The sequence below is a fragment of the Sturnus vulgaris genome, chromosome 2 (genome assembly GCF_052056855.1).
Source record: "Sturnus vulgaris isolate bStuVul1 chromosome 2, bStuVul1.hap1, whole genome shotgun sequence".
NCBI classification, from domain to species: domain Eukaryota; kingdom Metazoa; phylum Chordata; class Aves; order Passeriformes; family Sturnidae; genus Sturnus; species Sturnus vulgaris.
In genome coordinates, this window is record NC_142244.1 from 55,268,812 (window position 1) to 55,296,558 (window position 27,747).

At 40.6% G+C, this 27,747-nt stretch overlaps 1 protein-coding gene across 5 annotated transcripts in view; it reads left to right on the forward strand.

The window, feature by feature from the left end:
• Positions 1-2,849: 2,849 nt before the first annotated feature.
• The window catches only part of LOC106848764 (complement C4-A-like), a 54,009-nt gene continuing 29,111 nt past the window's right edge, over positions 2,850-27,747 (forward strand). For 2 of the 5 annotated variants that reach the window (XR_015801415.1, XM_014868885.2), the window contains exons 1-14: positions 2,850-3,005; positions 14,320-14,402; positions 15,847-16,039; positions 17,037-17,217; positions 17,861-17,931; positions 18,226-18,311; positions 18,985-19,067; positions 20,177-20,264; positions 22,640-22,745; positions 22,926-23,049; positions 23,385-23,500; positions 24,217-24,384; positions 25,125-25,322; positions 26,925-27,116. Coding sequence is in view for 4 of the 5 variants with exons in the window: in XM_014868885.2 (XP_014724371.2) it covers positions 14,338-14,402; positions 15,847-16,039; positions 17,037-17,217; positions 17,861-17,931; positions 18,226-18,311; positions 18,985-19,067; positions 20,177-20,264; positions 22,640-22,745; positions 22,926-23,049; positions 23,385-23,500; positions 24,217-24,384; positions 25,125-25,322; positions 26,925-27,116 (1,671 nt within the window). In the remaining variant the exon portion in view is untranslated. Of the gene's footprint in view, positions 3,006-4,527; positions 4,591-6,185; positions 6,314-14,319; positions 14,403-15,846; positions 16,040-17,036; positions 17,218-17,860; positions 17,932-18,225; positions 18,312-18,984; positions 19,068-20,176; positions 20,265-22,639; positions 22,746-22,925; positions 23,050-23,384; positions 23,501-24,216; positions 24,385-25,124; positions 25,323-26,924; positions 27,117-27,747 lie in introns of all 5 variants that reach the window. The other 3 variants (XM_088159599.1, XM_088159600.1, XM_088159601.1) reach the window with 3 other exon arrangements.

A 27,747-nucleotide genomic window follows, 5' to 3' on the forward strand; every position in this document is an offset into this window, starting at 1 on the left:
GTAATAGCTCATGGGACTGTGGCTGGGCTCTGCTTCCATTTCTTGGCAAGACACCTGGATTTCAGTGCAGCAAGCTGCACTATGCCCTACAGGGACAGGTCCCCAGTGTTGTCGAGCCTGTGAGACCAAGGCAGGAGTACAGTCTGGCTAATTGTTCAGAATAAAAAAGCCTCTGTCTTTGGGGACACAATGATGTTGCTATAGCAGGAGATTGGCTTCATAGATGTCATCCAGTGCCCCCATACCATGACACAGCTGTGCCACAGACCACCTCATCAGTGGTGTGCCTTCTGCATTCTTCCAGAGATGGGATTCCTGGCCTCCTGTTGTCAGGATTTTGAAATGCTCTCTCCCAGTGGGAGGAAAAGGAAAGGAAGTATGTGGATCCACCCTCAAAGAGTTTGTAATGGCTTTATGGACATCAGCAGCTGCCCATGCATCACACACTCAGCAACTTTCATCTGCCCAGGATTTAGCAGAGAAGCCACATAATGCTCTAAATATCCCAGGAAACCCTAATGCATCAGAGTGTGCAGTACAGCACAGGGACTCTGAGGGCTCCTTTCTACCCCAGGAGACTTCTTCCATCACAGGCTGTAATGTCAAACACAACATTGCTGTGCTGTACAGGAGATGTGCTCCTGTATGTCACATCTTCCAGAACATCAGTGGCAAAAGGCTTAGCAGAGCATGTTCACTTCACCTAAACTCCTCTTAGATCCTAACTCAGGTGAACTTTAGTAGCAAAGTCCAAAAACAGCCCCTTTACGGACTGTATCACGTTGGTCACAGACACCTAAGATTTTCTGAACACAAGTGCAACAGAGAAGTGCAATTCTTACTGCTGGTTAAGGGTCTACATGTTGTTCTTGGTTTTGGGAAAAGCTTGGTTTGTCAGCAGTGATTCTCAACACAACATGCTGTGCCCTGAGACCTAACCCAGCTGCAGGAAGTAATCCAGAGGGGTGCATGCCTGAAGCCGTTTTGTTGCTAACTTAATTGTTATTAGCCTGGCTGGCACCTCCAAAAAGATGAGTTTCAGAGGCAGAACTCATTTCTTGCTTTTTTTGTAGCCAGGCTACATGTGAGTGGTTCAATACCTGCTTTCTCTAGCTGAGGGTTTTTTCTTGAACTAGTTGGGTATTTAGTCAGATTTTCTGAGAAGTTCACATTCTATTATCAGACATTAGACTGAAAATGTTTGTGTGCATAGCTCCTGCAACAATTGGGGCACTCATTTATTACTCTTTCTTCAGCTGTGGTGATTTCTCTACCCTGCAACACTACCCTCAGAACAGGACCACCCATAAGAGCTTCTGTCCAACCTGTTTGACTTGGTACACTGCTGCCTGGGTTTTCCTTTCCAATTTGGCTCTCAAAATGGAGGTGCCAGGGAAATATTTCTTCCCCAGGAAACTTCAGTTTCCTCAAGAACTGCATTTGACATCTGTAACATCACTCTGAATGGTAAATGTGAGGCCAGCAATTCATAAAAATTCTTGCAGCATTTTGGCATTGCCTGTAGTTCACATCTGGGACTGTCAGCTGTGGTAATATGCATTTCCCCAGTCTTCTCAAGAAGTGCTGGGTAGTTCTATTCTCTAGCAAAATGTTTCTTTTCAAAGCATGATTGCAACACCTGTACATGTGTACACAAACACACAGAGACACACAATAAGCTTGTATTAATATATAAATTTTATATCGATTTTATGTGTTTTAAACATACATGTACAACATAGTTTTTGTGCATTTTATATAGTATGTAATAGATACTGATATATGTATATTGTAGATATTTTATGACTAGGGCTATATTTTTGTATTATATAATACAAAACAATTATTTATATGTCATTTCTCAGATAAGATCACAAGGATGAAGTGTTACAAGGTGGGAAGCAGAATTCAGGGTGTATTTGCCTGGAAGGAATCACAGCAGCCAGACCCACAGTCAAAATCTGAGAATGCACCTCCCAGAGCCTTAGGGTCAGGGAGACTGATTTGATACACTCTCCTGGAGTCCAAAATAAGCAGACAGGTGGCATTCTGGACTGTCTCCCTGATGGGGACCAGCAGTTGTAGCTGGGAACAGCAGCTGCAATCCATACCCCCAGCTTCTGAGCTTGTCAGTCCTGGTGTGCTGCAGGATGCCAAGGAGAAACACAACCATTCCTTCAAAATGCCTCATGTTTGGAGATCAGCAAGTAAATGCACTGAGAAAAAGAGAAGTTAAACGACAGAAGTTTTCCAAAGTCCGTGCTTCCTCTATTTACTTTATGTCAAGGTGCTGCAGCACCTGAATTTCCGCATCCCAAGAACCTGCAGTGTGGGGCAGGAAACCTATAAGGGACAGCAGCAACTTCTCCTTGTGCCCCTCTCCTGAGCTGGGGGCTCTGGGCTCCCCTTCTGTGACTGCTGTGACCTAGTTTTGGTCCTTTATTAGCAGAGTGGCCTGGAAGTGTTCCCAAAGAGGGGGAATGCAGCAGGCTGCCTCAGTGAGCATGTGTCTCCAGCAGCCCGTGGCAGGGGATGCTGGCAGCCTCTGGGGCACCTGAGAGCCCTCTCCCTGGTCCCCAGACATTCCAAGGGAGTCTTTTTCATCTGCTGAAGGTATGCAGTTAAAAGCAAATCAGCTGCCCACGGAATGAGGGCGTTTGGCTGCTGAACAAAGCAGGGCTGTCTGCTGTCAGACGCTGTCCAAAATTTCTCAAAGGGGCAACACAAGTGCTGCTTTATTCCCACGGGATTTGAACCTCAGCTCCTGGCACCCCTGGCTGGGGCAGGAGAGGCTGCTTTGGTCCTGCTCAGACCAGCCCTCACTACCCCTCCGGAGCAGTGTGATTCTCATTAAACGGGCTGTGGCAATTAGTCGTAGAAGAAGTGAAAGGAGAGCTCCAGAAGAGGAGCTTCCTACCAGCTGGGTCATCAATACTGGCTGTAAACGGGGCTTTTTCTGCTGCTGCCACTCATGGAGTGGGGAACCTGTTGCTTCTCATAGATTGGTGAGTCAGAAAAGAGTTAAATCTATGCTTTAAAGAAAACCAGGCAGTCCAAGAGGGTGCCCCTGCAGACTAAAAGGCACCTGCTTGTGGTAAGAGTTGCACAAAGCCTGATTAAATATTCAGAAAGGTCTTTATTGTAGTGACTTGAGAACACACAGTTCTGTAATTTCGAATTTGTTTCTTTTGGGTTTTTGCTTCATAACTTTTTCGGCAAATGTAAATAAATTCTCTTTTTTTGCTTGATGCTATCTCCTATGTATCTGCACTTTAAAGGGAAACTGTCAGGGATACGTTTATCTTCCTTATATGGTTCATGATTAACTGGTCATATTGTGTGAATTTTATCACTGAAAAAAACAAAGCCAAACAAAAACCCAAACAAATAAAAGAACAACCCAGAAAAAATTACACATCTGTATTTTACAATTTTTATAAAAATATTACAGTAGTGAACTGACCAGGTATTTTCCAAAGCCTAGTAAAATCAGCCCTTATCAGTGAATCACACTGGTAAAATAAGGAACATAAATAGCCTTCAGTATCAATACAATCATTTACAGCAGAGATTTATCAAATTGGGTGTGGTCTGGGTTTTGCTGTCTTCTTTCTCCTGTATCCTTTTTCCCTCTACTGCAGCTCCTTCTTTCATTTCCTTTACTGTGCTTCCTTGCTGGATGAAAATGTTGAAAACATGCCACCTTCTGTTCTTTTCAGCTACTGCACAGCTCAAAGAAAATTTATAACCTCTGGAAACTTGTGTAAAATGTGTGCACATCTGTGCACAGATACAGGCAGACACATGCACACTCATGTCAACCTACATATGCACACACCTCTGAAATCCATCTGAACGATCTAAATCTCTTTACTGACAGGCTTTTCTTTAGTTACAAGGTTTGGACTCCAGCTGTTAGAATAAATGTACTCACTAAAGGGTTTTCAAGGAAACCAGAAATTAGGCCAATTCTGACCACTGTCATTGGAAGTAAAGGGAGATGAGGAAGGTAAGGCTTCATCCAGTCTCATTAATGCAATGAATGAAGATCTCTATCTGCTTTTTCTTATCTCCTTTACCTCCAGGGATACACCCACATGTAAACATTTCCCTTCAGAGGAAAATGTGGGAAAATCTGCTGCTCTGGGAAAATCTCCCTCCTCTCATTTCACTGATGCAGCAATGCTGAAGAGATTCTGCTAGGGCACCCTGGCTATCCTCACTTGCACATCACAACAAAAAACAGTGGTGTGGGGGGATGGAAAGAGCACCAGCCCCACAGTTTTGCTTTTGTTCTTCTTGACTTTCAACATGAATTTTTGTATGGCTGATTATTCCATTCCCCAAAAAACCTCAGAAAACCCCAACCAAAAACACCACTAGAGAATTTCTTATGCTACAACTCCTCCACAAGTTTATCCCATTATCTTAGTCTTCTGTTATTTCAAATACAGCTCAGCATTATGAGTATGACCATATTCCTCTGCATAGATTTTTCTACCCATGCTTCCTCTATTGCCATTTAAGGAATCTCCACAACTAAAGATAAACTTGGACTGGCAAGGCCATACTGACTCTCCAAACTCCAAGGTATGAGAAATTATTTATTTTCTTTTCCCTAAGGAGTGTGCATCTTTTTAAGCAGCTAGGGCTGTGTTCTGAGGTCCTAGATTCTTTTCACTCTGGACTCTGCAGTGGAAAAGCAGGAGATAATTCCGTGTTAGGTGACAGAGGTGAAGAGTAGCCCCCGTGGGTGAGGGCAGGGGGATGCACACAGCCACATAAATGGTGTTTGTGGGTCACTTTTGCAGGCAGATGGGAAGGTAGTCAGAGTACCTCTCTCAAGGCTGCAGAAAAGGGAGGAATGTCTTTTGTTTTATCTAAATTTGTATGACGAGTGTTTTCCCAAGTGCATAGCTGCATTCTTCTGTACTTACCTTGCACCTATCATCGTGCTTTTATATGGTGTTGCCTGCTCTATGTAGTGGATCCTGCCTGTCTGACTCCTTAGAGAGGGCACTTTCAGATATCTCAGTTACAGATAGGGTTATTTATTCTTTAAGAGCATAGTAAATATAATTACACAGTCTTTACTTCTACTGTAACTCCCACATCAGAAGGGCTATCTGCACACTGTAAAGAGGAGTAAGTAATAAAATAAATATCCTCAGAAAGTATATTTTTTCTCTGTTTTCTTAACCTCAGAGATGCATGTTATGACAGAGAAGCCAAAGACCTTCTCTGCCTATTCCTCTTTGCCAGAAAGCTATTAGCATTCCTCAACAGCTGGTCTTTTATCACAATACCTGAAGGCACTTTAATTCCTATTAGAAGTGAAGTTAGTCCTCTGCCTACTGTGAAATAGGGGAATCATAAATATGGTTTAAAGCAATATTTTACCCTCCCTTCTAGTTATAAGTGGAATTTAGGTGGAACAGAGAATAGGGGCCCCACATTTTCAAGGCATTTGTTTTCCCAGATAAGCTCTTGACTCTCAGGGAGTGGGAAGAGTGTGTTGCAGTAAATCAGAAACTCCATAAGGTGTGCAGTGGGGTCAAACTTCTGAGTGCACTAATCACACCAGAAGGGACTCAAATGAGATAAGCCTTGTACTTGGCATTAAACTCTGTTGGTCAGCACAAACCTTTTCATCTTGCCTTGTATGGTCTAATGCCATGAGACTGATGCACCTGGGCAGAGCAAGGTGTTCCTGAACTGTGCTGCCAACTGAGAGCACTCACTTTTTAAAAATTTACCCTGAAATTTTAATTTGAACAGTACTGCTGCTTTTGCTGTATCATTTTTTTTTGCAAAATGCTAGATCAGGCAAGCTGGATAAAAACCTGGACTTGTATCTAGACAAGGTGGTTTTGGAGGCAGGTGAGTAAAGGTTGTGATGCCAAGAGGTGGGCAACTCTCAGTATTCCAAAGCAAATCTCACCAGAGGTCTCAAAAGCTAACATTTGATCTGAACTGCCAGTGGGCTCCCCGGGACTTGTTTGGGGAGCATTATTCTAGTTTCTCTTCTTGTTGTTTTTTGGGTTGGTTTTTTTTGTTTTGGTTTGGTTTGGTTTTTGGTTTGTTTGGGTTTTTTTTTGCATACAAGTGTTTAAGCACTCCTTGGAACAAACCAGGATGGAGACCCTCCTTTCAGTCACCCAAATTTCTTTTTAAAACCCACGTAGCTGTGTTGACTCAGTGTCACAGGGCTGGGATCCACAGCTCATGTACGAGCATCCTGCTCTGTGGAGAAGAGCCACCTGAGGATGTGGTAATCCAGAGCTGACTCCCCGGTACTCCACGAACCAGTCAGGTAGGTGGAAGCCTGGGGTCTCAGAAAGCAGGGCTGGCCACTGCCCAGTCCTTCACGGAGGCTGCTGGCGGTGCAGAGCACAGCTGCCCACTGGATGGCACCAGGACTCTGTACAAGTGTGCGAGCTCCCCTCCAGCCTCCCTGAGCCATCCCATTCATCACTGGGATAAGGGATGCTTTGCAAACAGGCACAGCAAGACTCTGGGAGTGAGATGATAGCGGGAAATTACAGACGTGAAAGCTGTGCATGATGCTGTCGTGGCTAATATTTTTAAAGGGGCAAAGAGTTTTTTATGGTGTGTAACCGAGATGGGAATATTCTGCAGAATACTTTATGTTCCTATCCATACAAGCTGCTATTTCCAAATAATCACATGGAGAATAAGCACAGGTGTGGAATACACTTCTCTAACCATAGAATAGAGGAAAAGCATTATATATTTTTTAACTATGTTGTTAAAAATCTTCCTTCTTGCTGCTTCAGTCTACAGTAACAGCAGTATATAAATGCTGCAGGCTGTGCAGATTGTGGCTGCAAGATTCCATGTCCTAAAGTATATTGACATTCCACATGTGAGCCAGGTCAGAGGCATTAATGCTGCCACTGTGAGTCAACACTTTTTTGATCCCTCAGTGGAGAATGCATTCAGCAAACTTATGGCAGATATTCATAGAATAATGTACAAGTTAATACTCTTCTCCACAGCCACTGGAGCTGGGCTTGCTGCCTAAATGTACATCTGCAGCATACTTACTGAAGCCAAGAAGCTTTACAGAAGTCATCAAAGAGAAAAGAGCTGTTTGGAAATTTAGAGATCCATTACATTATGTGGCAATTCTTAATGATCTCTGATGACTGCATCTTTATTTTTTATCACTGCTTAGGCAGAAGTGTAAAAGCCTGTGAAATAGGAGCCAGCCCCAGATATAAAGAAACTGCTGCTGATGAGGCTGTGCTGATTTTTGCCTTTTTCTTTTGTGTATTCTCTGTATTTTTTACAGATATATTTGTAGCCTATTGTATTAGTTGCTAGTTTTCCCAGTAATTTCCCATGCCCTTTCCCTAGGCAGAAAGACAAAACACATTCCAAGGGCCTCCATCCTATCTTGGTTCTCCCGAGAACCAAGGCCGAAAAACAGCTCTTCAAAACACATTTCATCAACAAAGCACAGCTAGTACCAAGGAGGGGGGGGCTCCAGAAAGGGTTGAACCAGAAGGGGGAATTGATGAAAAAGGTATCACTGGTGGCAGCAAGGAATGAGAAAAGCCTGCAAGGCTGAGCTGCTTGCTAAGGGCCAGTCTTGGCAGCCCCGAGCTGTGTGTAACCTTGAGGAGGAACCTGCTTCACCATTTAGATGAAGCAGAAGGCAGTGGGCTCCAGGTGCAGGGCTAGGTGGTGTCCAAGCCCAGGAGGAGCATAAAATAACCAGGGAATTAGATCACAGAGCTGGGCTTCCACCTGAGTCTTAGAGTGTCATGGGCACTGGCTCTTTCAAAGCTGCCCTTTATTTCTTCACTGATCCAGAGACAGACCCCACAGTCACACCAGTGCAGGGGGAAGAAGGAAACCTGAGAGATGCCCAGATGTGGACAGCACCAGCTGCCAAACCTCTTTGTCCCTACACTCTGAAGAGCAGAGAGCAGAGGTACAGCCCCAGCCTTGCTTTCACAGCAGGGCTGCAGAGGCAGCAGCAGGATCGTGCTGGGACCACAAGCTGAACCAAAATGGTTCAGATGTGTTTTTAGACCACATGTTGACTGAAAATTCATCTTCCTCATTCAAAGGTCAGGTAAAAATCAGGGATGAACGGCCTGGGAATGTGTCCCAGGTCATAAAAATATATATATGTGTTTTAACCCCAGGCAACAACTCAGCACCAGAAAACTGCTCAAACTGCTCACTCATTGCCCTTGCATCAGGATAGGGAGAGAATTTTAAGAGTAAAAAGGGGATACTGCGAACATAAAGTCCATCATTCCAAATGTCCCTGGCTTCCTCCCTTCTTCCCTCAGCTTTATATGCTGGGCAGGACACTGTATGGTATAGTCTGGAATATCCCTCTGGTCAGTTGGATTCAGCTGTCCTGGCTGTGTCCACTCTCAGCTCCTTGTGCACTCACAGCCTGCTGTGGGTGAGAGCCAGGAAAGGCCTTGGCTCTGTGTCAGCAGTGCTCAGGAGTAATGAAAACATCCACATTATCAACACTGCTTTTAGGTCAAGTCCAAAACACAGCCCCACACCAGCTACTCTGAAAAAATTAACTCTGCTCCAGCCAAAACCAGCACAAAGTAATGACATATATTAGCAAGAGCAGACCCACATGCCTTCCAAGATGTGTTGACTAAATGCATGAAAATATCCTTTTTGTTCACATTTTTTATAGCTTCACCTTTTTTTTTTCTGCAATATAGGTGCAATGTAATGCCAACTGTATAACCTGGGCAGAGTGTGTCTGACCCAAGTACCATCAGCAGGGCTTTGGGGACATCCAGTCAGTCCCCTTTTGAAGGCATCAATATTCCCCTCTGCATCTAAGCCACTGAGAGGGCAGCTGAACTGACTTCTTTTGCATTATTTTGGAGGAGCTGGTTTTCTGTAAAACTGGGTTTGTGATGGAAGATTCCTCCTATGATTCCTCCGTGTCCAGGCTGGGTACAGTACCTGTGCCTCACAGGACAAAGGGGCATATTGTTCATCCAAAGAGCTGCCTAAAAAGCTGAGTGTCACAAAGAGCCAGAGCTCCGTGGCTAAATTTCTGAGAAAGAAGAGATCAGCATACATTACCTGAACAACTGTCCCACTGAGCTGCTACAAAAGTCATGCAGACTTTTCCCCTCTCCACCAGGATAGCAGATGCCAGGGCTGTCACATGGGAGGTGCTGCAGCTCCTGACACTGAAACTGCTGTCACTGAGCAGCTTCTCCTTTACAATGATAACAAAATTCTCCTGACCCTTGTATCCTCTCCCCTTTCCTCCTTTCTCTTTGTATTTCATCCTTGAACATTAAAACCAAGGGATCACAAAAGTAGGGCAGCTTCCCATCTGCCACTGGAGCTGACCTAAACTTGAGTGTGACGGAGGTGGGAGCTGAGCCTTTTCCCAGCTTGGGAGAGGAGATGCTTCCTCCTTTCTGGTGCCCCTGTTCCTCTGAGTTACTGGGTGAAGTGGATGTTTTAGATTTAGGCATAAGGTTAGCTGTGGTTGTACATGGAATGGGATTTCTTTTTTCCTTTGCTGTGCCTGTAAAAGATTTTCTTGTACAATTGTGCAGTTGTCTGAAACCTTAGAGTGTCTCCATGCAGCAAGTTAGGAAATCCTAGGAATGAGGGTCAGCTATAAATTGCCTCTCTAAATCTTCCTGCAAAGGACTGGTTTTACTTGATTTCACAATATGCCTCCAAATCCACAGAACTGGATATGTAACCTTTGTTCTTAACTCTCCTCAGCTGCTTAAAATTTTAGCTTTTTCCACTGATATGTTCAGATGCCTTTTGCTTCCTTAGACTTATTCTTACCTTTTGTTCCCATAAAAAGAAGAAGAATTCTCTAGAGAGACAATTGTGCTCATTACAGTCCAGATAAATGGAGAAGTTGGGAAAGATCAAATTATTTGAAACACATTAATTTTTCTAGGTAATTTGTATTTCTTACAGTTGGTAACAAGGAAGAGTTGGGGTTCTTTTGGGGTTTATCATGAAATTGAAAGAAAAAAAAGAGAAGAAAACCACAAAGGACAGATTTGAGAACAAGCCTCTAGGCAGAGTATCAGGATGTTTGGGTACAAGGGCACAAGGGCAGTACTGCAAATATTATATATTATTTAGGCCAAGTTATTTTATTCCTCATTCTGTGCTTTCACCTGGGTGAGAAAGTCACTTGCATGCTCAGGTATCTCCTCTCCTCCTGACCAGTTCAATGGCTTTTTAAAGGTGCCAAAAGCACTGAGATTCTGAAAAACATGGTTCACCAAGAAAACAGGATGCATTATTACAATATGGTGAAATATTATGTCAGAGGTGTTATGCAATTATTGCTTGAACTAAAAGAGCCCTCAGTCCTACATAGATCACTTTTGCAACATAAGAATTTTACAGAAGCAATGCTGGTTTTGTATGTTTTTTCAAAATTCCTTATTTTTATTCTTATTTTTTTCAACACAATATTTAAAAAACCACAAAATTTAGAGAATGAGAGAGAAGGGAGGGAGAAACCCATGAGAAAAACCTAAGGCTTATTGCTTAATTCCCCTGAAATGCAGATTCCTCAGTGAGAGCAGAAAATGCCATGGAAATATTGGTTTTCCTCCTCTAAATATATGGTTTGGGGGTTTTTTGTGAGATACACTTAGAAGCACTAAATGCAGAACTTTTTTAAAGATTTTTTTTAATGGCAAAAGCAGCTACAGCCTTTTCATTTCATTACCTCAATTATGGTAAAAAAAAAAGTATGGTTTTAATTTACAATTCCAATTTACATTGACACTAAAGAGAAGCTATCCTGCTGTTAAGAGGAACTTTTCCAATTAGACCCACACTTCATGGTCTGCTGTTGAAAAAAGGATTTCAAAATCTAATTTTCTGAAATGTCAGAAGTGAAATATTGCCTTTTGTGTTTGTCACAACTCCCTGTAATTCGGCAGAGAGGATGTCACTGCAGTGCTTATTTGTGAAATGGGTTTTGTGAAGCTGTCCTTTGTACCCTTCTGCCAGGCAGAGGTGAAAGACCACAGGACGAAAGTGAAAGGAGAGTTTGGTCTCGTTAGTCTTTAGGCTGATTAAGGGGAAAAAGGCTTTGGGAAGCTCTTCATGCCAAAGAACAAAAACTACTGCTGGTGCTCAAAACACTGTGAAATCTCAGCAAGTTCAAACGAAGGTGCTGAAAGGAGAGACAGCATATACTCAAAACAAAGCAATTCTGTCTCCCTGGGTTTGGGGTTCACACACTCATCAATCCCAGGCTGTGCTTTCCACTGTCCCTGCTGGACTGTGGGCCAGCTGAAGGATCAATAGGTGAAAAGTGGCTGATGAGTAAACAGGAAAGGACTTTGCCTTTAGGAAAAGAAGAGGCATGTAGGTTACTTTAAAGGGAATTTTCTGTGTTCTGTCATGTATGTGCTGGAGACCTTCAACCAAGATTTTTATTCTATTTAGTTTAAATTTGATATATTTTAATGTGGCTTAGGACTGGAATGTTTTGCATTATACTACAAATCACAGTGTGAAGAATCTGTGACACTAGAAAACCAATGATTATTTTATCAAACCCAGAGACAGACCAATTAAGCATAAGGAATTTTAATTCTCATTTATATAAGTGGTTAGGCATAAGCTTGCTCTTTTGTGTTTGCAAGATACAGTGAGAAAAAATTTTATTTAATTGATGTCATTAGTTTACATTTTGGTGAAAAAACATAGCTTTATTAAGAGTCAGAACATCCCCTTAAATTCAAGTACAAAATAGTTATGCAGCATATTGCTATGGATAGCTGCTGTGTATGCACATATATTTATCATACTTCTCTTAAGGAAGCAAAAGAGTACAAATCCAATTAAAGACAAGTGAAAGCAAAATAATGGCTTTTCCAAGGTCCCCTTTAGAAAGTGATCTGTGAAAATGCCTAGCTGTGGGTTCATACATGGCTATTTGTACAGCTTTGCAAACAGACCTCGGTGCCTGACAAACAATCCAGCCTGGACAATGGAAATCCCATCTCCCCCCCTCTGATAAAGATGGGCACAGAGCAAGATTTTGGTGTGGCCTCACACTGCAGAAGGACCTTTCCTGTGACTTCAGGAGCAGGAAACCCCTGCTGGTTGTGTTATGGTCTCCTGGAAATTGTTGGCTTTTCAGTTGGGAGAACTCTCTTATGCCTTTCTCAAGGAATGGGCAATGACCTTGAAGATGTTATTTCTTTTCTTATTCTGTGTTTGTCTGGAGAAAAGCAAAGGACTCGCTCACAGTTGTTTCTTGTCCTGTTTTAGTGACTAGGATTGCTCAGTGATTGCATCAGCTACAACCCAGGATAGCAGCAGTGCAAGATGGAGCAGCAGAACTGCCTCTGAAAAGGGCAGGAGCCTTAGCATGCTCCACACCCACTGCTGCTCTTAATTAACTCTCCTCATTATCTCTGCAAGAGTGGGAATCCTTATTTTACCAGCTGCAGGTTTAACAAGACTCTTCTGCCCCCTAGGGAGAGCACAAGCCCAAGGTCCCAAAAGGACTTTTTCTTCCACGCCTTTGCCTTGAACACAGATCAGTTTTATGGTGGAAATCTCTACTCTTCCTCACCATTTTCTTGGGTTTGGGAGGCCAGGAGCCCTGAGGAAAATTATTCTGGCATGGAAATAAATCAGTTTTGCGAGTGCATAACTGCAGAGGGAATTAGCAGGTGGGGAGGGAGGGTAGAGAGAAAATAACCTTGTTTTTAATGGTTCCCGAGTCTAAACTCCTATAAACATCTCCCAAAGAGCATGGATTCTGACCCTGAGGATCCACATGTATCTTTCCTCAAGTTTTTCCTCCTTCCTGACAGCTGAAGTGAGAGTGAAAACCAGAAGAGGTGAAGGAAACTGACTGTCTCTTGAGGTACCAAAAAAGTCAAAAAAACCAAAAAACAGCTATGCCTAGAGCAGGCAAAATGTAGCTTTTCTTGACGTTTTTTCCTGATGTTTGTTGATGAGTTTGAAGCCAGCTACTGCTGCCCACCCCTTCTGTGACCACTAATGGACAGAGAGTATTTCTGTCTGGTTTTGTCTCAGAGGGTGTTACCACACTCAGAGCACACTAAGTGTAAAATAGTGAAATGGTTTGTGGTCAGCTTCTTCTCTTTCCTTGCCTCCTTGTCTGGAAAAACAAGGCAGGAGATGTCACTAAGGCAAATGGTGGGGTGAGAGGAAGGTCCCATGACTGTGGGAAATGACCCTTTGCTGTGAGCATGAATTCACCTTGCAAACAAGGGAGTGCTGGTTTAAGGCATCCATTGCTAATTATTAAAGCCACAGACTTGGCCATGGTGCATTAAAGGGCAGTTTATCACCAGAGCCTGGGAGTAGCCATGTGATCATTTCTGGGATTTGACCTGCCTGTAAATCAGATGGGCATGTTTCCATTTTCATAGGTCAACAAAATTGTGTTTGGGAGACAACAGTCCAGTAAAAGTTTGCAAAAATGAGACCTGATGAGGGTTTCAGTTCTTTCATTTACCTTTGATCAAAACTGATTCTTGTACAAACACTTATTCTTCAGATGGACTTTTTCCCCCTGTTTATCAGTATCTTACCTTTTAAGATATGTTTCATGCAGTCTGGAATGCCTTCAGCTGATGATTCGTCTTACATGATTATGGTAAGATGAGACTAATTACCCTCTGGAAAAGCCCAGTGTCTTGGGCATGAGGAAAATTGGGCTGAGTAGCTCAGAAAGAGGCATCAGTTTCATTTTCAATGAAGTCAAAGCAGATGAATGCCTCCAAGCATCACAGACTGAGACTGAGTTGTACAGGTAGATTTCCAGCACAGTTCCTTTCATGCTGACTAGACAGAAGGAATTTTCTCTCACTTTTTCTCACTGCTGGACCACAGAGATGCCTGGCATTAAATAAAGGCTTAGAGAAGAAACCTGTCACCTGCATTTGTCCCCTTTCAGAAATATTGTACAGCCACTCTTTAAGCCACAGTGTCTTGTTTGGTTTGGGGATGCCTTTGCAGTATTTGTGAAATCTCCTCTCTGCACTTCACTTTTAGTTGCTATCATGTGAAAACACTGAAGCTGGAAGAGAATGGATGAACAATAAAATATAAAATTGTGACTTAGTCCGGGATGTTTCTCCCTAGAGTATTACTGTGTGCACCACCAGCATGTCCATTGCTATTGCATGCACAGTTCTGCAAGTTATTAATAAATAACCAGGATAGGCAACATTATTTGCTGCAATGTACTGTCAACGCATTTCCTACAGCCAGCACCTGGATTGATGGTGGCTCTTTGGTGCTTCTGTTTTGCAGGTGTTGTAGAGTTTTCCAATGGAAAGGCTGGTACTGTTGATGAGCTTTTGTTTGCTGCTGTCCGATACACAACAAGCACCATCGTAAGTATATTTTATTGCAAATTCTTCAATCCTGACAAATCCCTTGAAAGTGAAGGTAAGAAATAGTCTCTCTATCTCACAATGGAGAATCAAAAAAGCCAGTTTCTTGGACCACTGAAAATTTGTGTAACCTTAAATAGGTAAGAAGTAAAAAGCTTAAAACTACCCTTTTAAGGAAGAAATTTTCTCTCAGGAGCCATTAATTAAAAATGTACTACTAAAGCATGCTCTTCACTCCCTTATTGCTGTTTGCTCATCTATTGTTTGTTGCATTTACCAGATTGAAAAATCTTGGGGAAAAAACCTCCATAATTGATTTCTACATTGCACAAAGCAGAGGTCTTACTTCTGGGAGACCTTCAGTATTCTGTATTTGTCCTCTGTTTCACTGGAGATTTACATATAAGCCAGGCCTAAACCTTTTGCTTGAGCCAACAAGTGAATGAAATTAAATATCAGCTTTATTCCCTGATTTCTATACCCCACCTTTCATTTTATACAATTAAGAAAGAATAAACTTTTTTTCAAAAAGACAAAGAGTTCAGCCAACCCATTCTGATAATAGCAAAATCATTCACCTGTTATTTTAGAAATCTTCTGCAGAATAATCATTTTCCAAAAGCATCTGTCTTGAGCTCAGAACTGTTCTTTGTCTACGTGATATCATAGGTGAAGAGACAGCTCTTCACATAATTCTCTGATTTTTGTAAAATTGTTTTGTATAAAATAGACTTGAAAAAAAATGAGAGCAAGGATAATGATCTACATTTTAAAAGTCATGAAATCAATTACTAAGAAGCACCAGAATAAGGTTAAGAATGAAGGAAAATAATAAAGAGGAAAAAAAAATAAATCCCAAGCAGTTTAGCCTCCAACTCAGCCCTTTCCAGGGATATGGTCTTACCTTCTGTGATCTCTCATTTCCAACATTTCACAGTGATATTGCAAGGCAGGTCGGCTGCTTGTAACCCCATACATATGGTTATAGGGAATTGGTACCTTCTGATAAATTAAAACTGGCATAATATAGGTGCTTGTACATGAAGATGCATAACTTTGTAGCATTCATTGTGTATTTATGAGTATGTATTCATTGTCTTTCAATGCATAGCCTCGTTCTGTTTCAGAAATTTGAGTTTATAGAGCTTTCTCTGAGTTACACCATTGCATTGGTAGTCCTTGGGACATATTGCAGGTTTTTTTCTTGTCTGTGTATAGTGATTGATGTTTTATAGGACTTAAATGCGACAGTTCAGAATTTGGAGATCAGTCAGAGAAATTTATTTTCCTTTAACATCTCCTCTGACTGACAAGGACAATGGATTAGGTGATCTCCATAAGTCCCAAGCTCAACTGTTTTGTGAGAGCCTGTTTTATCTTTAAAATGCATATTGTTTGGACATTCATTGAACATACTGGACAATCTGTTTTTCTCTTGTTTTAGATTTCTTATTACTGCCCCAAATGTGGTGCATTTGGGCACACATGAGACGATAACAGTTCAAGTCCACGGGGCACAGAGCCCTGTGCAAGTTACTGCATACTTCAAAGATGAGACAAAAAATCAGCTCCTATCAGAGAGGATCTACTTTAACCTTAATCAAAATAATGGCTACCAAGAGAAAAAAAAAATAATGGTGAGTCTGTCTTCACAGTGGTTTAATTTTTTTTATTTGGTGATAAAAGTACATAATCTGTACTTGGAATAGGCTGGAACTGAGACAACACTGATCCCGAGAGACATGTGACAAAACCAATTTCAGTGATAGCAGCAACCTATTCACCCAACCAGCTAATAAAACAATGCCTAATGTAATTTCAGTGGTGATTGTGAATATTCTTTTGTGCCCATATAACAAACTCAAGGTTTTGTCATATGGTGATAAATGAAATTTAATTTGAACACATTTAATTGTTTTATCATTGTTGGGTTTTCTGCCTCACTTAAACTATGACTGCATTCATGCCTTTGGCTTACTACTGGTCATTTTACAGTACAGGAGAAACCTTTAAAAATGTGTCATCTCTCGGACCAAAGCCTGTGTTCTTTCTGCAGATTTTTTTAGTTGATTAATTTTTTACATCCTACATTGCATCATTTTCTTCTGGCACGATTCTTTGAAGTCTGGCAGGATTCAGTAGCACTATTTGGTTTGGAAAAAAGAACACAGCAATATTCAATTTAGCTCTGGTTGGTTACTCCCAAAGCTAAGAGCTGAGCTTTCAAATCAGGTTCCTGTTGAGGGTGATGTTTAGAAACATCACATTAAACTGCATGAACTAAAGCAGCAAGCTCATAACCAAGGTTTTAACATAATTAGGGATTACAGCATACATGGTAAATGGAAATCAACAGGCAAGTCTCCCACCTGGAGTTATTGACACTGGACAGGAGAAACAGTATTTCTGTGGTGGAAAATGGAGGATTAGAGAGTATTTCTACTTAAAAAGAAATACTCACCTAGTAAGAAAGATATAACACCCAGTATGAAAGATATAATTGTGAATCTTCTGTTGAATAGTGCTAATAAGATTATTTTAGCACTTCAGCTGTTGTGGGGCCTCAGCTCTGCAGTCCCAAAGTTACCAAGCTCATCTCTGACTCTGTGGGGTTTTCCCTTTTATTCTCTTCAGGTCAAGCCAGGGGCTCTGCAGCAGAACCTGTTCAAGAAGAGTAATCTGCCCTATGTTCTACTGGTCACTGAGAGCAAGGAGCTTAATTCGGCTGCCAAGAGCACTCGCATCCTCCTCTCCTCCAAGAAAGGCTACATTTTTATCCAGACAGATAAGCCCATTTACACACCGAGCTCCCAAGGTTAAAATGCAAATGCTGCACTTCAGGTGTTGAATATGGATGTTACAAGGGCAGGATTAGAAAAATAAATAATGACCCGGTTGTTCTGGCAGCAGGGTCTGCTCTGCACATTGCAGCAACCCCTGTGGAAATGCCTCCAGAGCCAGAGTCACTTTTAAGGGAGACAGACAAAAGCTGCTCCTCTTTGTTCAAAAAGGTTAATGATGACATTCCTCTGAGAAAAAAATCGTGAGAAATCTGCCAAAAACCAAACTCCTACTGCTTCTGCTTGTAACTCCAGCAATAAGTTACCTTTACTCTTTAAGACCATTGCTGCTTTGCTACTTACCAATTTAACTAATTAACAAAAGAGGGAAGTAAAAAAGGTTTTTGAGTTTTGTTTCAGGCCTCAGCTGCAGAAGGAATACAAAAGTGAGTGAAGCTCCCTGAGTAATTTTCAGAATTTGCTTCAAAAACTTGTCTAGTCATGTAAATGGGAAGACTATGGTAGAATGCAATTCTTTTTTGAAATTTCTCAGATTTCTTTTCACTAAAAGAAAGTGTTTTATCTTAAATTCAGTAACTCAGTTTACAGATTGCAATGATTAGTATCTAGAAAGACCAGAAAGAAATTTGTGAACATATTTATTCTTCTGTTAAACAGTCAGATACAGGATCTTCATTCTGGACAATGCCATGAGGCCAACACATGACACGGTTACAGTTGCTGTGCTAGTAAGTATGCAAAAACACTGTTGATGAGTGCTTCTTCAGCACAGGAGCTATGGAAAATTTGTACAAAACAAGAGCAGAACTATAACTGGGACACCTCTCTAGAAATCTGTATTTGCACATAGTGAAATAGCTGTTGTTACAAAAACATAGAGACATGTGACGTGTGAATATTAAAGTACAAAAGTAAGCAAAGCATTTTCTCTTCCATGGGATTAGGATACGACCCTGAACTTTTGAATGTAAACGTTTGAAACCTGCTGCATAATTTCATGTTTGCTTCTTGTGTCCCAACAGAATTCCAAGGGAATGGTGGTTAAAAAGTCAGACCGGAAAATAAATGCGGTGTTTGGTGAACACTTTGATATACCTGACATTGCTGAGTATGTTACTGCTGTGCCTTCTGTATCAAAGCCTGTAGATTGAGATTTTTAACCACTGAATTTCTTGAATTACCTTTCAAAATTGTCTTTCTTTCACCGTGGGGCACATACTGAGCCTATGATCAATATCTTTTTACCTTTAAGCACCTCATTTTGGAGAGATGAGTCCAGAATTTACTGTTAACATGCTGCAATTAGCAACATGTATCTTGGTAAAGAACAATTTAACAAACTGCTTTAATATCTGCTCAAATGCATGGCTTCATTCAAGAGAGCACTTCTAAAAGGGCTAGTCTGCAAAGCATCATTAATTATCTTTGGTTTCAAACAGTCAAGCTTTTACTGAATATTCAGCATCTTCTGGCATGCTAGGTTGATTTTGATATCTCAGTGAAGATAAGCTACAGGATATATTTGATGCGTTCTCTGTTTCTGCGGACTTTTCAAAGGCAGTGGTTTGCAAATATGTTATCTTGAACTTCCTCATACTTATTTTGAGTGTTTCCTAGGACATTTCAAAATATGTTGCTGTCTCCTCCCAGCAAAAAGAAAGCCATTAATTAATTAGATAATAAGATAAAACAAGGAAAATATTATAATTCAGTGATATGTTGGCATCATAAAATAGCTGAGGAATTGTAATTAACTATTTTCTGCCGAATCTGCACTTTAGGCCTGGAACCTGGAAAATCAAAGCCTGGTTTCATCAACATGAAATGTCTAATGTTTCCACTGAATTTGAAGTTAAAAGATACGGTGAGATATGATAAAATTTGCATTATAAATATAAGAAGTTATCACTGTGTGTTTAAAATATACTGCAATGGTTAAATCTAGCTGTAGTTAGGCACTAAGGACAGCTTCCATGGTGTTTCAGTGCATCATTGCTATCTCTGATGCACAGATGAAAACATCTGGGTTTGTGTGGCTTCCACTTATATTAAAAAAAAAAAAAAGAAACACCTCTGTTTCTATGCAGGTTTAGCAACTTTTTAAACACTTTTTAACATTTTGTAACAAAATATTGGAAGGGATCTCCTACCACAGAAAAAAAATAAATTACATGAGCTCCATTTTGAAGTCATTGCAATTCTGGCTGAAGTTTGCAGTGAAGACCAGGATGGGAAAAAAAAGCGTCCCATTTTGTTTCAGTCGAAAAATTCAGTCTGGAAGTTTATTAGAGTTACTCCTATCCTCAAAGAATCTTCTTTTAAGGAAAATAAGGGCCCTTTGGATAAAGTAAAAATGTAACAATTTGGGATAAGAAGTGGCTTGATTTATTTACACTGAAATTATACCTTCTTGTAAAATTAATGTGAGTTTGTTTTGTTGTTTTGGTTTTTTTCCTTTAAAGACAAAAGAAAACCTTGAGATTGCATGAAAATCTCAGTTTAACAAAACTGATTTTGCCTTATCTGGTGGAGGTAGGACAATAGTGGAGATTACTGCCTCTTCTCCAAGCAGCTGCAATCAGGAGCAAATAGGTTGGCTTTGTAGGAGCAAATTCAGCGTGACACAGCTGATGCTGAGGAGCTCATATCCACACTCTACCCATTTCAGGGTGGGTTTAGTTCAGCCTGCTCCTAGTCCAGGGCACTTCATGAGCAGTCAGAGTTTATCTTCTGCCTTATTTTCATTGTAAATAAAAAAAAAAAAAAAAGTGTGCTTGAAAGACTGCTCCACTATGTGAAGCAAAGAATAAGGGAAAATGATCAGTAGATTTGCTTCAAAAGAGCACCGCTAATTCAAACTAAAACATCCCCACAATGCAGCTGCATTGTCTCAGTGTGTGTTGTCAGGACAGGAGTTTAAGGGATATTTGAAACTCACATGTCATGACCTTTTGTCTTCTCTTTCTCATGCAGAACTTCCAAGTTTTGAAGTCAAACTCATCCCACTTCATCCATACTACCACATCTGGAATGAAAGCTTTGTGTTTGATATCGAGGCAAAGTAGGTGTGCTCAGAGCCAGGCTGCTTTAGGAGGCAGATAAGCAGATATGAGTTTGGTGACTTCTTCCTTTTTCTTGTCATTAACAGTTAACTAGCTTCTGGCTTGACTTGGATCTGACTAATCTTATATACTCTCTTCCACTACTGAACACTGAACTTTTTTCATTGCCAAGTGCTACCTGGGTCCAGGTCATGGTGATCAATCTGGAACAAGATTTTCTGAATATTTCAGTTTGCTAGCAAAGGTGGCTATTTAGGATTCTCCTCTGTGTTGCTAAGCAAGGTTCCATGCAAACTGATCACTTGATTTTCTGTATACTTTTTAGTTTAAACTTAGAAAATGTTCTAAAGACTCCAATGTGCTATGTAACATAATGCAAGTAGAGCTGGATTCAAGTTTGGGTATGGAATTTTCTCAAAGCACAGTGAAGTCTGTAAGTAGAAAGCTAGTGTTTAAGAGTAATGATCTATGCAGAAACTCTTCCAGGTAGATAAAAACAATTAATTGGAGGAGTTTCCATGACCATCACTACAACATCACACGTCCATTGCACACATGAGTGTGCCATAGCCATAGAGATCTCAGACTGACCAGACCACAGGGCAGGGCTCAATGGAAAATGAATTACATCTGGTCCTATACCAAATTAGAATGGCATCAAACACAAAGTAACTAAGGAAGGCAGACAATGAAAATTTAACCCATCAAAATATTTTTAATAAAAATAATTTTTGGCTGTTGAATTTTCAGGTTTCATTCTCATAGGAGAATGACTAGAACTTGATACCTTTGCAGGTTTTTCTTTTTCTAAAGAGAAATAAATATTATGAAATGAGAACAGGCAGGTGGAAGCAGTTGGCCCTGTTTTATAGTTGAGAGAAGTCTATTCAGTTTCAAAGGAGTGAGGACTGTTGGACTTCTGCCTGCTGTCCTTCAGCATGCTGGTGCTTCCATTCTCCAGCACATCTTGAGAGAGCAGACAGAACCTGTGTCCACATCCTTGTGCTTGCCTGAACAAACTCAACTCTTCTTATCTCCTCTTGATTGCCTTCAACTCTTTATTTGGTTCTTTTGAATAATCACTTGCTTTAATCATGATCACTTGATATTGTGATATGAAGTGATTTCAAATTACTGGCTTTATTATTTCAATCTTTTCTAAATGTTTCTCTGTGCTACTGCAGTACTCTATTTTGAGTTTATGGACTTAATGTATATTTGACTCCTCATTAGTATCATAGTTATTTAAGAAGAAAAATTGGCGTTCAATAACTGGATACCATTTCTTTCCTTATTGTAAAAGGTCCTAGTGTTGCTACACAGGCCTGCATGACTTTCATCAAAATCAGCGTATGGAATTCCTGATAATTGAACTTATTTCTCTAAACTGGCCATGCATGTAATGAAGTTACTTGGTGTCATTGACTATCGTTTCCCATTTATTAGCTCTGGCATTTAATGCAGTTTTCATAAGAGCTGCCTCTCCATTGGCTTTATTGGTATAGATCAGTGCTGCTGATCAGGTCAATTTAAAAGAGGCTTTGTTTAAACAAAAATAAGCCATTACAGGACTGAGGTGAAGCAGGATTTCCACAAGCAAAAAAGAACACCATGGCCATGATGGGTCTCATGTAGCACACTGCACAGTGTCCTGCTGGAAGATGCCATCTGCCAGGGTTTTTTTGAGTACAGAGCCAGGTGCAACAACATGCCCTATCCTCTCTCCCTGTGACCTTTATAAAATGTTCAGGGGTGTTCTGGCCAGATCTGGCAAATATTTCACTTACAAGAGGACCTTTACGCTGTACTGCCTAAATCTGTAGGAACAACATGGGGCAGAGAATGTCCACTCTACCCAATGCAGGTGTTAGAATATCAGCAGGTAGATATTCCTGCTGTAGGTCTTCAGAGGTACCAAATATTTCATACCAGTCCCTGAAATGATTCTTCAATCCCTTATTTTCTATGCTCTGCTCATGAGGTGTCTCATACAAAGGAATTAGCTGCTCATCCAAGCTAAATGGGATGAGTTGTGAAAGAGCTCTCTGTGCAAATGAATTTCTCATTAATTTGTTAAAACAAAATTGGCTCTAGTGCAAATTTTATCAGATGATGTCTCCCCATGTGATTCTACCAGTGTGTCTTTTGCTATAAATATCTTTGCATTTGAAATTACCACTTGGCACAAAGATCAGTAAAAGTTTTCATGTTTGAGTTACGAGAGAGGGACTAAATTTTTTTTTCAAGCTGTTAGTTACAAATGGGATGCTTACAAATATTCCAATATTTTTTCAGCATAAAATTATTAGTCTGCCTTACGCTTACTCTTTTATTAAATTAGTTATCCCTCTCCTTGCTTTTCTTCCTTCCAAAGGCACTCTTATGGGAAAGAAATTCAAGGTGCTGCATATGTGCGATTTGGCATAATCGATGAAAATGAGAACAAAATATTTATTCCAGGCCTGGAGCAACAGCTATCAGTAAGTATTCAGTGGAACTACTCTGATTTATCCTACCTAAGCTGAATACTATCAGAAATTCTGGAAACTTAGAAGTCCATAATATTGTAGTCATGATATAAGCAACACTATTTTATTTCTAATGGCAACAAACCAGTAATGTCTGTCTCTCTTTTTTCTTTTCACAAACTTTTGTGTTAGATCCAAAATGGAAAAGGAAGAGTTACTTTAAATACACCACTTTTGGAAGAGAAATTGAGAAAGAGTATTTCCACTCTGGAAGGGTTTCATTTGTATGTCGCTGTTACCACTGTAGAAACTGCAAGTGAGTACAGTATGGCTTAGCTGTAAGATTAGGTGTTAAGTCTGTAAGATTCACATTGATCTTTCTCTGGTGTCATCTGTTATGTGGGGAATTTGATCTCACTTGGATCCATCTTTGCTGCAAAGCTTGCTCATGCTATAGGGATTTAACTAGAAGAATCTTGGATGGAAAGCAATTGTTCAAGCTCCAAGTTGCAGAAGATGACATTAGGTAACATTAACTCTCGCCAGTAGTTGAAAATGAAAACAAAATCTTCCAGAAAATCAGATATCCAAGGTATATGCAACTCCATAGTCAGTGCATTCACAGCAACACATACTGTTTGATATTAACAGGTGGTGAGATGAGGGAAGAGGAACTCAGCAGTGTGAAGTTTGTGAGATCTCCTTATGCTGTTGATCTGTCTAACACCAAAAAGTATTTCGTGCCTGGAGCCCCCTTCTCTGTTATGGTATGTATCTGTCTGCCTCCACAGCAGTGCATTTATATCTGCCCTCTTTCCTTGTCTGATTCTCTGTGAGCTCTGTAGGACAGAGACCTTTAAGAATAGAACCAACACAGAGCTACTGTTTGTGTGTCTGGTTTGTCTCATTTCTGCATGCTCAGAGCCTGAACAGACAGAAAATGATGGTTTTCTGTTCTAGAAGCCAGTGCGCACTGTTCCACTGCAGGGTTTTATAAAATATAACAATCTCTTCTTACTCATTTCCATGTCAAAAGATTGAAACTAGAATATAGTAAAAAATTAATCCCACATAAAATTAAAATTCTGAAAAGTAAAACAGGGTATTGCCTTTTTAAAAAAATGCATGTAAGTTTATATGGCTTGAAACTTCACACCTTCGTTTTTCTAGGGTTTTCTACAAAGAATTAAAGTCAGAAATTTACCTTATAATAGTTAATGACAAATATTTCTAGGACAAATGGATGCTAAGTGAATATCTGAGGCATTTTGTAATCTGTACTCACAGGTTTTTACCTTAACTGAAGACCAGACTGAGTCAACTGCTATCCCCTTTTCTCAAATTTTTGACTGATGGTGTGTGCAGTTTTATATTTTTTTTCTCAGTTTATAAAAGTTATAAATTATAATTGCCTCTTGTTTGTGGGCAATTTTAAACATGGGATTTCCTTTAAATGACAGAATTTTTTTTCTTTTTTTAATAGGTATCTGCCAGTTCAGTTGATGGTGCTCCTGCTGCCTTCCTATTTATCACTGCCACTGTTACTTTGCCTGGAAAGCCCCCAGTGAAGAAAACTGCCTTTTGTAATAAAGAGGGTCTGGCCTCCATTACATTTGACATCCCCAGAGATGCTCAAACACTTGGAATAAAGGTAGAGAAAATGCAAACAGCCATGTTTAAAAGTATCCCACTGAGAATTGCTCATAAAACAATTATAAATGACTGTGAAGATTATCGGTTTTCATCACATTAACACAGAGTGGAATGTGATTTCTTACGCCACCTGCAGATCCTTGTCCAGACAATGTAAGATATGTTAGAGATAGCAGGGGCCTGAAGGATGTCTCAAGTGAAGGACACTTGTACATCAGAGCCTTGGGAATACATGCTTTGGTTAGAGTGATGCATCTTTGTGTTTTGGATGTGCATTTGCCTGGCATGAAGGACAGAAATGGGACTGTAAGGAATATCACGAAACAAAGTGATAGAAAATTATGAGAAGAAAGTGAAGGAAAAGGTCCTGAGCAATGCAGAGAGTTGGCTACACCTGCCCACTCAGAGAGTTCAGTTATGTGCACAGTATAAAATGGGAAAACACTGGTCTGAGTACAAAATCACTTTGTGATTTTTTGACCCATTGATTCTCATTTAGAAAGAGTCAAGGATGAAAAATACCAAATGCAGATACAGCAAGAAGCAAAACAGGGTGAGAAAATAAAATAATTAAAATCCTGGGGTTTGGTGCCAGGTTCTGCTAATGAGGTCTCAGCAATTATCCCTCTCGCTTCACAGCATTTTCCAAATAACCTGGCACAATACGAATTACTGGTGACACTATACACTGTCTCCTGTGGGACACTTTACTCATTCTGTCCTTTTCTTCCCTGACAGGTAAAGGCTGAAGAGGGTAAAGAAAGGTTAGAATCACCTGAAGCCAGTCTCAGAGCTGAAAGATATCAGTCTGCTTCCCCAAACTACCTCAGCATCAGCATCCCGCACACCACTGTGGCACCTGGAGATACCTTACCCATCACCTTGAATGATATTCATCAGTCTGGCAGTGGAAACATTGGCTATTTCTATTATATGGTAAACAGAATAGTAGAATAGTATCATATCTGTAATTTATTTTAGAAATTATACAACATGGTTATTGATGCAAGGGAAAACCAAGGGGGTCCAGCTAAGGGCAAGTGGGATGATTGATCAGTGTTCTGGCACACTTCACCCACCAAGAGAGGCTGAGAGAACTGGGCTTGTTCAGTCTGGTGAAGAGCCTAAGAGTGAGTTAATAGCAACCTGAAACTACTTGAAGAGGAATTAAGGCATAGTAGAGACAAGATGTCCTAGGTGGTGCCACACAATATAACCGTAAGGGTTATATTGGGACCAAGGTTAAAAATTATGGCCTGGATGATTCATTTTGGAAAAATCTATTCACTAATGATGAGTGCAATATTGGCAGAGGTTCCCCAGAGAGTTGAGGGATTTTCCAGCCGTAGAAAAATTCAACACTCAGCAAGAGAAAGCCTTACCAGTCTCACCTAGTCTTAGAGTAAGCAACTAGACTAGAGATCTCCATAGAGATCTCCCTTCCAGAAATTATTTCTATGATTCTGCTATTTTTTATACATTTGCACTTATTTTTGGGACATGTAAAATGCATATTATTTATTTTGCTGAATGACACAAATGTGTTTGTGGGTACATTCCAGGAGAGAATCTGTTGAATGTAAAATGTGTTTAATCCCCTTCCCCCTCTCTTTGTCCTAGTTTCCCTTGGCAGCCTAAATCTCACAGGATGATAAGTGCCAAGTTGCCATTTATTTTTAATAGGACTCTGATATATTGGAATAATTGTATCCCTAGGAGTTAAGTTTAGGTTTGGGATTTTGTTTTCAGTGGATGATGTATCACAGGGCTGGACTTGGTGCTGCCAGGCTTTGGGCAGGCAGGACATGTGGGAGGGATGGTGGCAGGCACTGCTGGAGCTCAGCTGTGAGGGTCTCTCCCAAGCTTTGGTTGCCCTAGGAAAGGCAGTGAGGATTCCGGGCCAGGCTGTAGCATGCCTTGGTTTCTTACTGAAACCCATTCACTGTGTGTTTAGGAAAGCTTCGTGTGTTTTGTTCAGGGAAGAGCACTCTCAGTCCTGCCACTGTGCCTGTTTTTCACTCCTCTGACCACCCATGAATATAGTTAACATCATGTAGGAAGGAAGGAGTTAAATAGTGAGAGATGGGCTGAAATCAGTTAAAGTACCAGTCTGTGGTACTTTATGCTGAAACCTCCTGCTCCAACTCTTTCACACCATCTCAGAGATTCAGTACTGATTACAGACTAAGTAATGCTGATCTTCCTGGGTGTGATGACCAGTCACTGTAGAAGATAAAATTTAGACTACTATCTGGGTACCCCTTCTCAAGCTGTAAGATTGAGTGGAGGGTGGCAGATTTGTGTTCAAACCTGGGCCACTAGACCAGTGTAGCAGAGAGTCACCCCCACAGTGTGCAGGTCTCCTCCAGGATACTGGTATACAGCTTGGCAATCAAAACTGTTAATGCCATTAGAAGAGACACACATTATTTTAAACAGAAATTGCTTCAGAAAAAATAAAAAGTAAATTTATGCAACATAATGCCCTTTCTGGTGCATAGTCACAGTATTTGATTTCTCTTTGTTTCTGCCTTACAGGTTGTGGCAAAGGGACAGGCTGAGCTTCTGGGAAGGGTGCCATCCTCAACCAAAGTAATAAACCTTAAAATCACGGAGAAGATGGTGCCTGCCTTTCGGTTTTTAGCCTACTACTTCATTGGGAACAAGGGCCGGCAGGAGATCGTCGCTGATTCTGTGTGGGTGGATGTCACGGATGCCTGCGAAGGAAAGGTGCTTTCAAAGCTTGTGGCTTCTGTTGTTGCATTACAAAATTTAAAAAAAAAAAAAATAATGGGCTAGTGGCAGAACAAGTGCAGGCCTGGGATTATAAATTGTTTGTACTGAAAAGGAGTCCTCAGGAGTTGTGCCAAAAGGTATAGCTCAGGAAAGCTTCCAGGTCGTGCCTCAAAGAGATGAAAAACACAATTTCAATACAGGAAAAAATCACCCCCTGTGAGCGTCTATATTTTGGAAATCCACAAGAAAACACTGATAGAATTGTTGAGGGGGAAGAATCTCTTTGTAACTTTGTCCTTTTGTAGTGATGTATATTACATGAAAGAAAGTGAAGCCATTTATTGGGAAAAAATATGAATTTGAAGTAATATTTCAAGCTTTTTCATTTGTGTTAAAAGTAATTTTCTGAGGTTTGGTAGCACTTAAAAAGCACTTTAAAAAGTTAGTTTGTGTTAGAAAATGAAGTGTGGATAAAATAGGAGGCCATCTAGGCCCTTCTTTTACTTTCTTCTTCCTCTTCTGCCTCCTCATTTTGGGGCCATAAGGTAAAATTAAAAAAAAACCAAACAAAACAAGACACAGGAATTTCTTCTAATACCATGAAACACAATTGCTGAAAATTGTC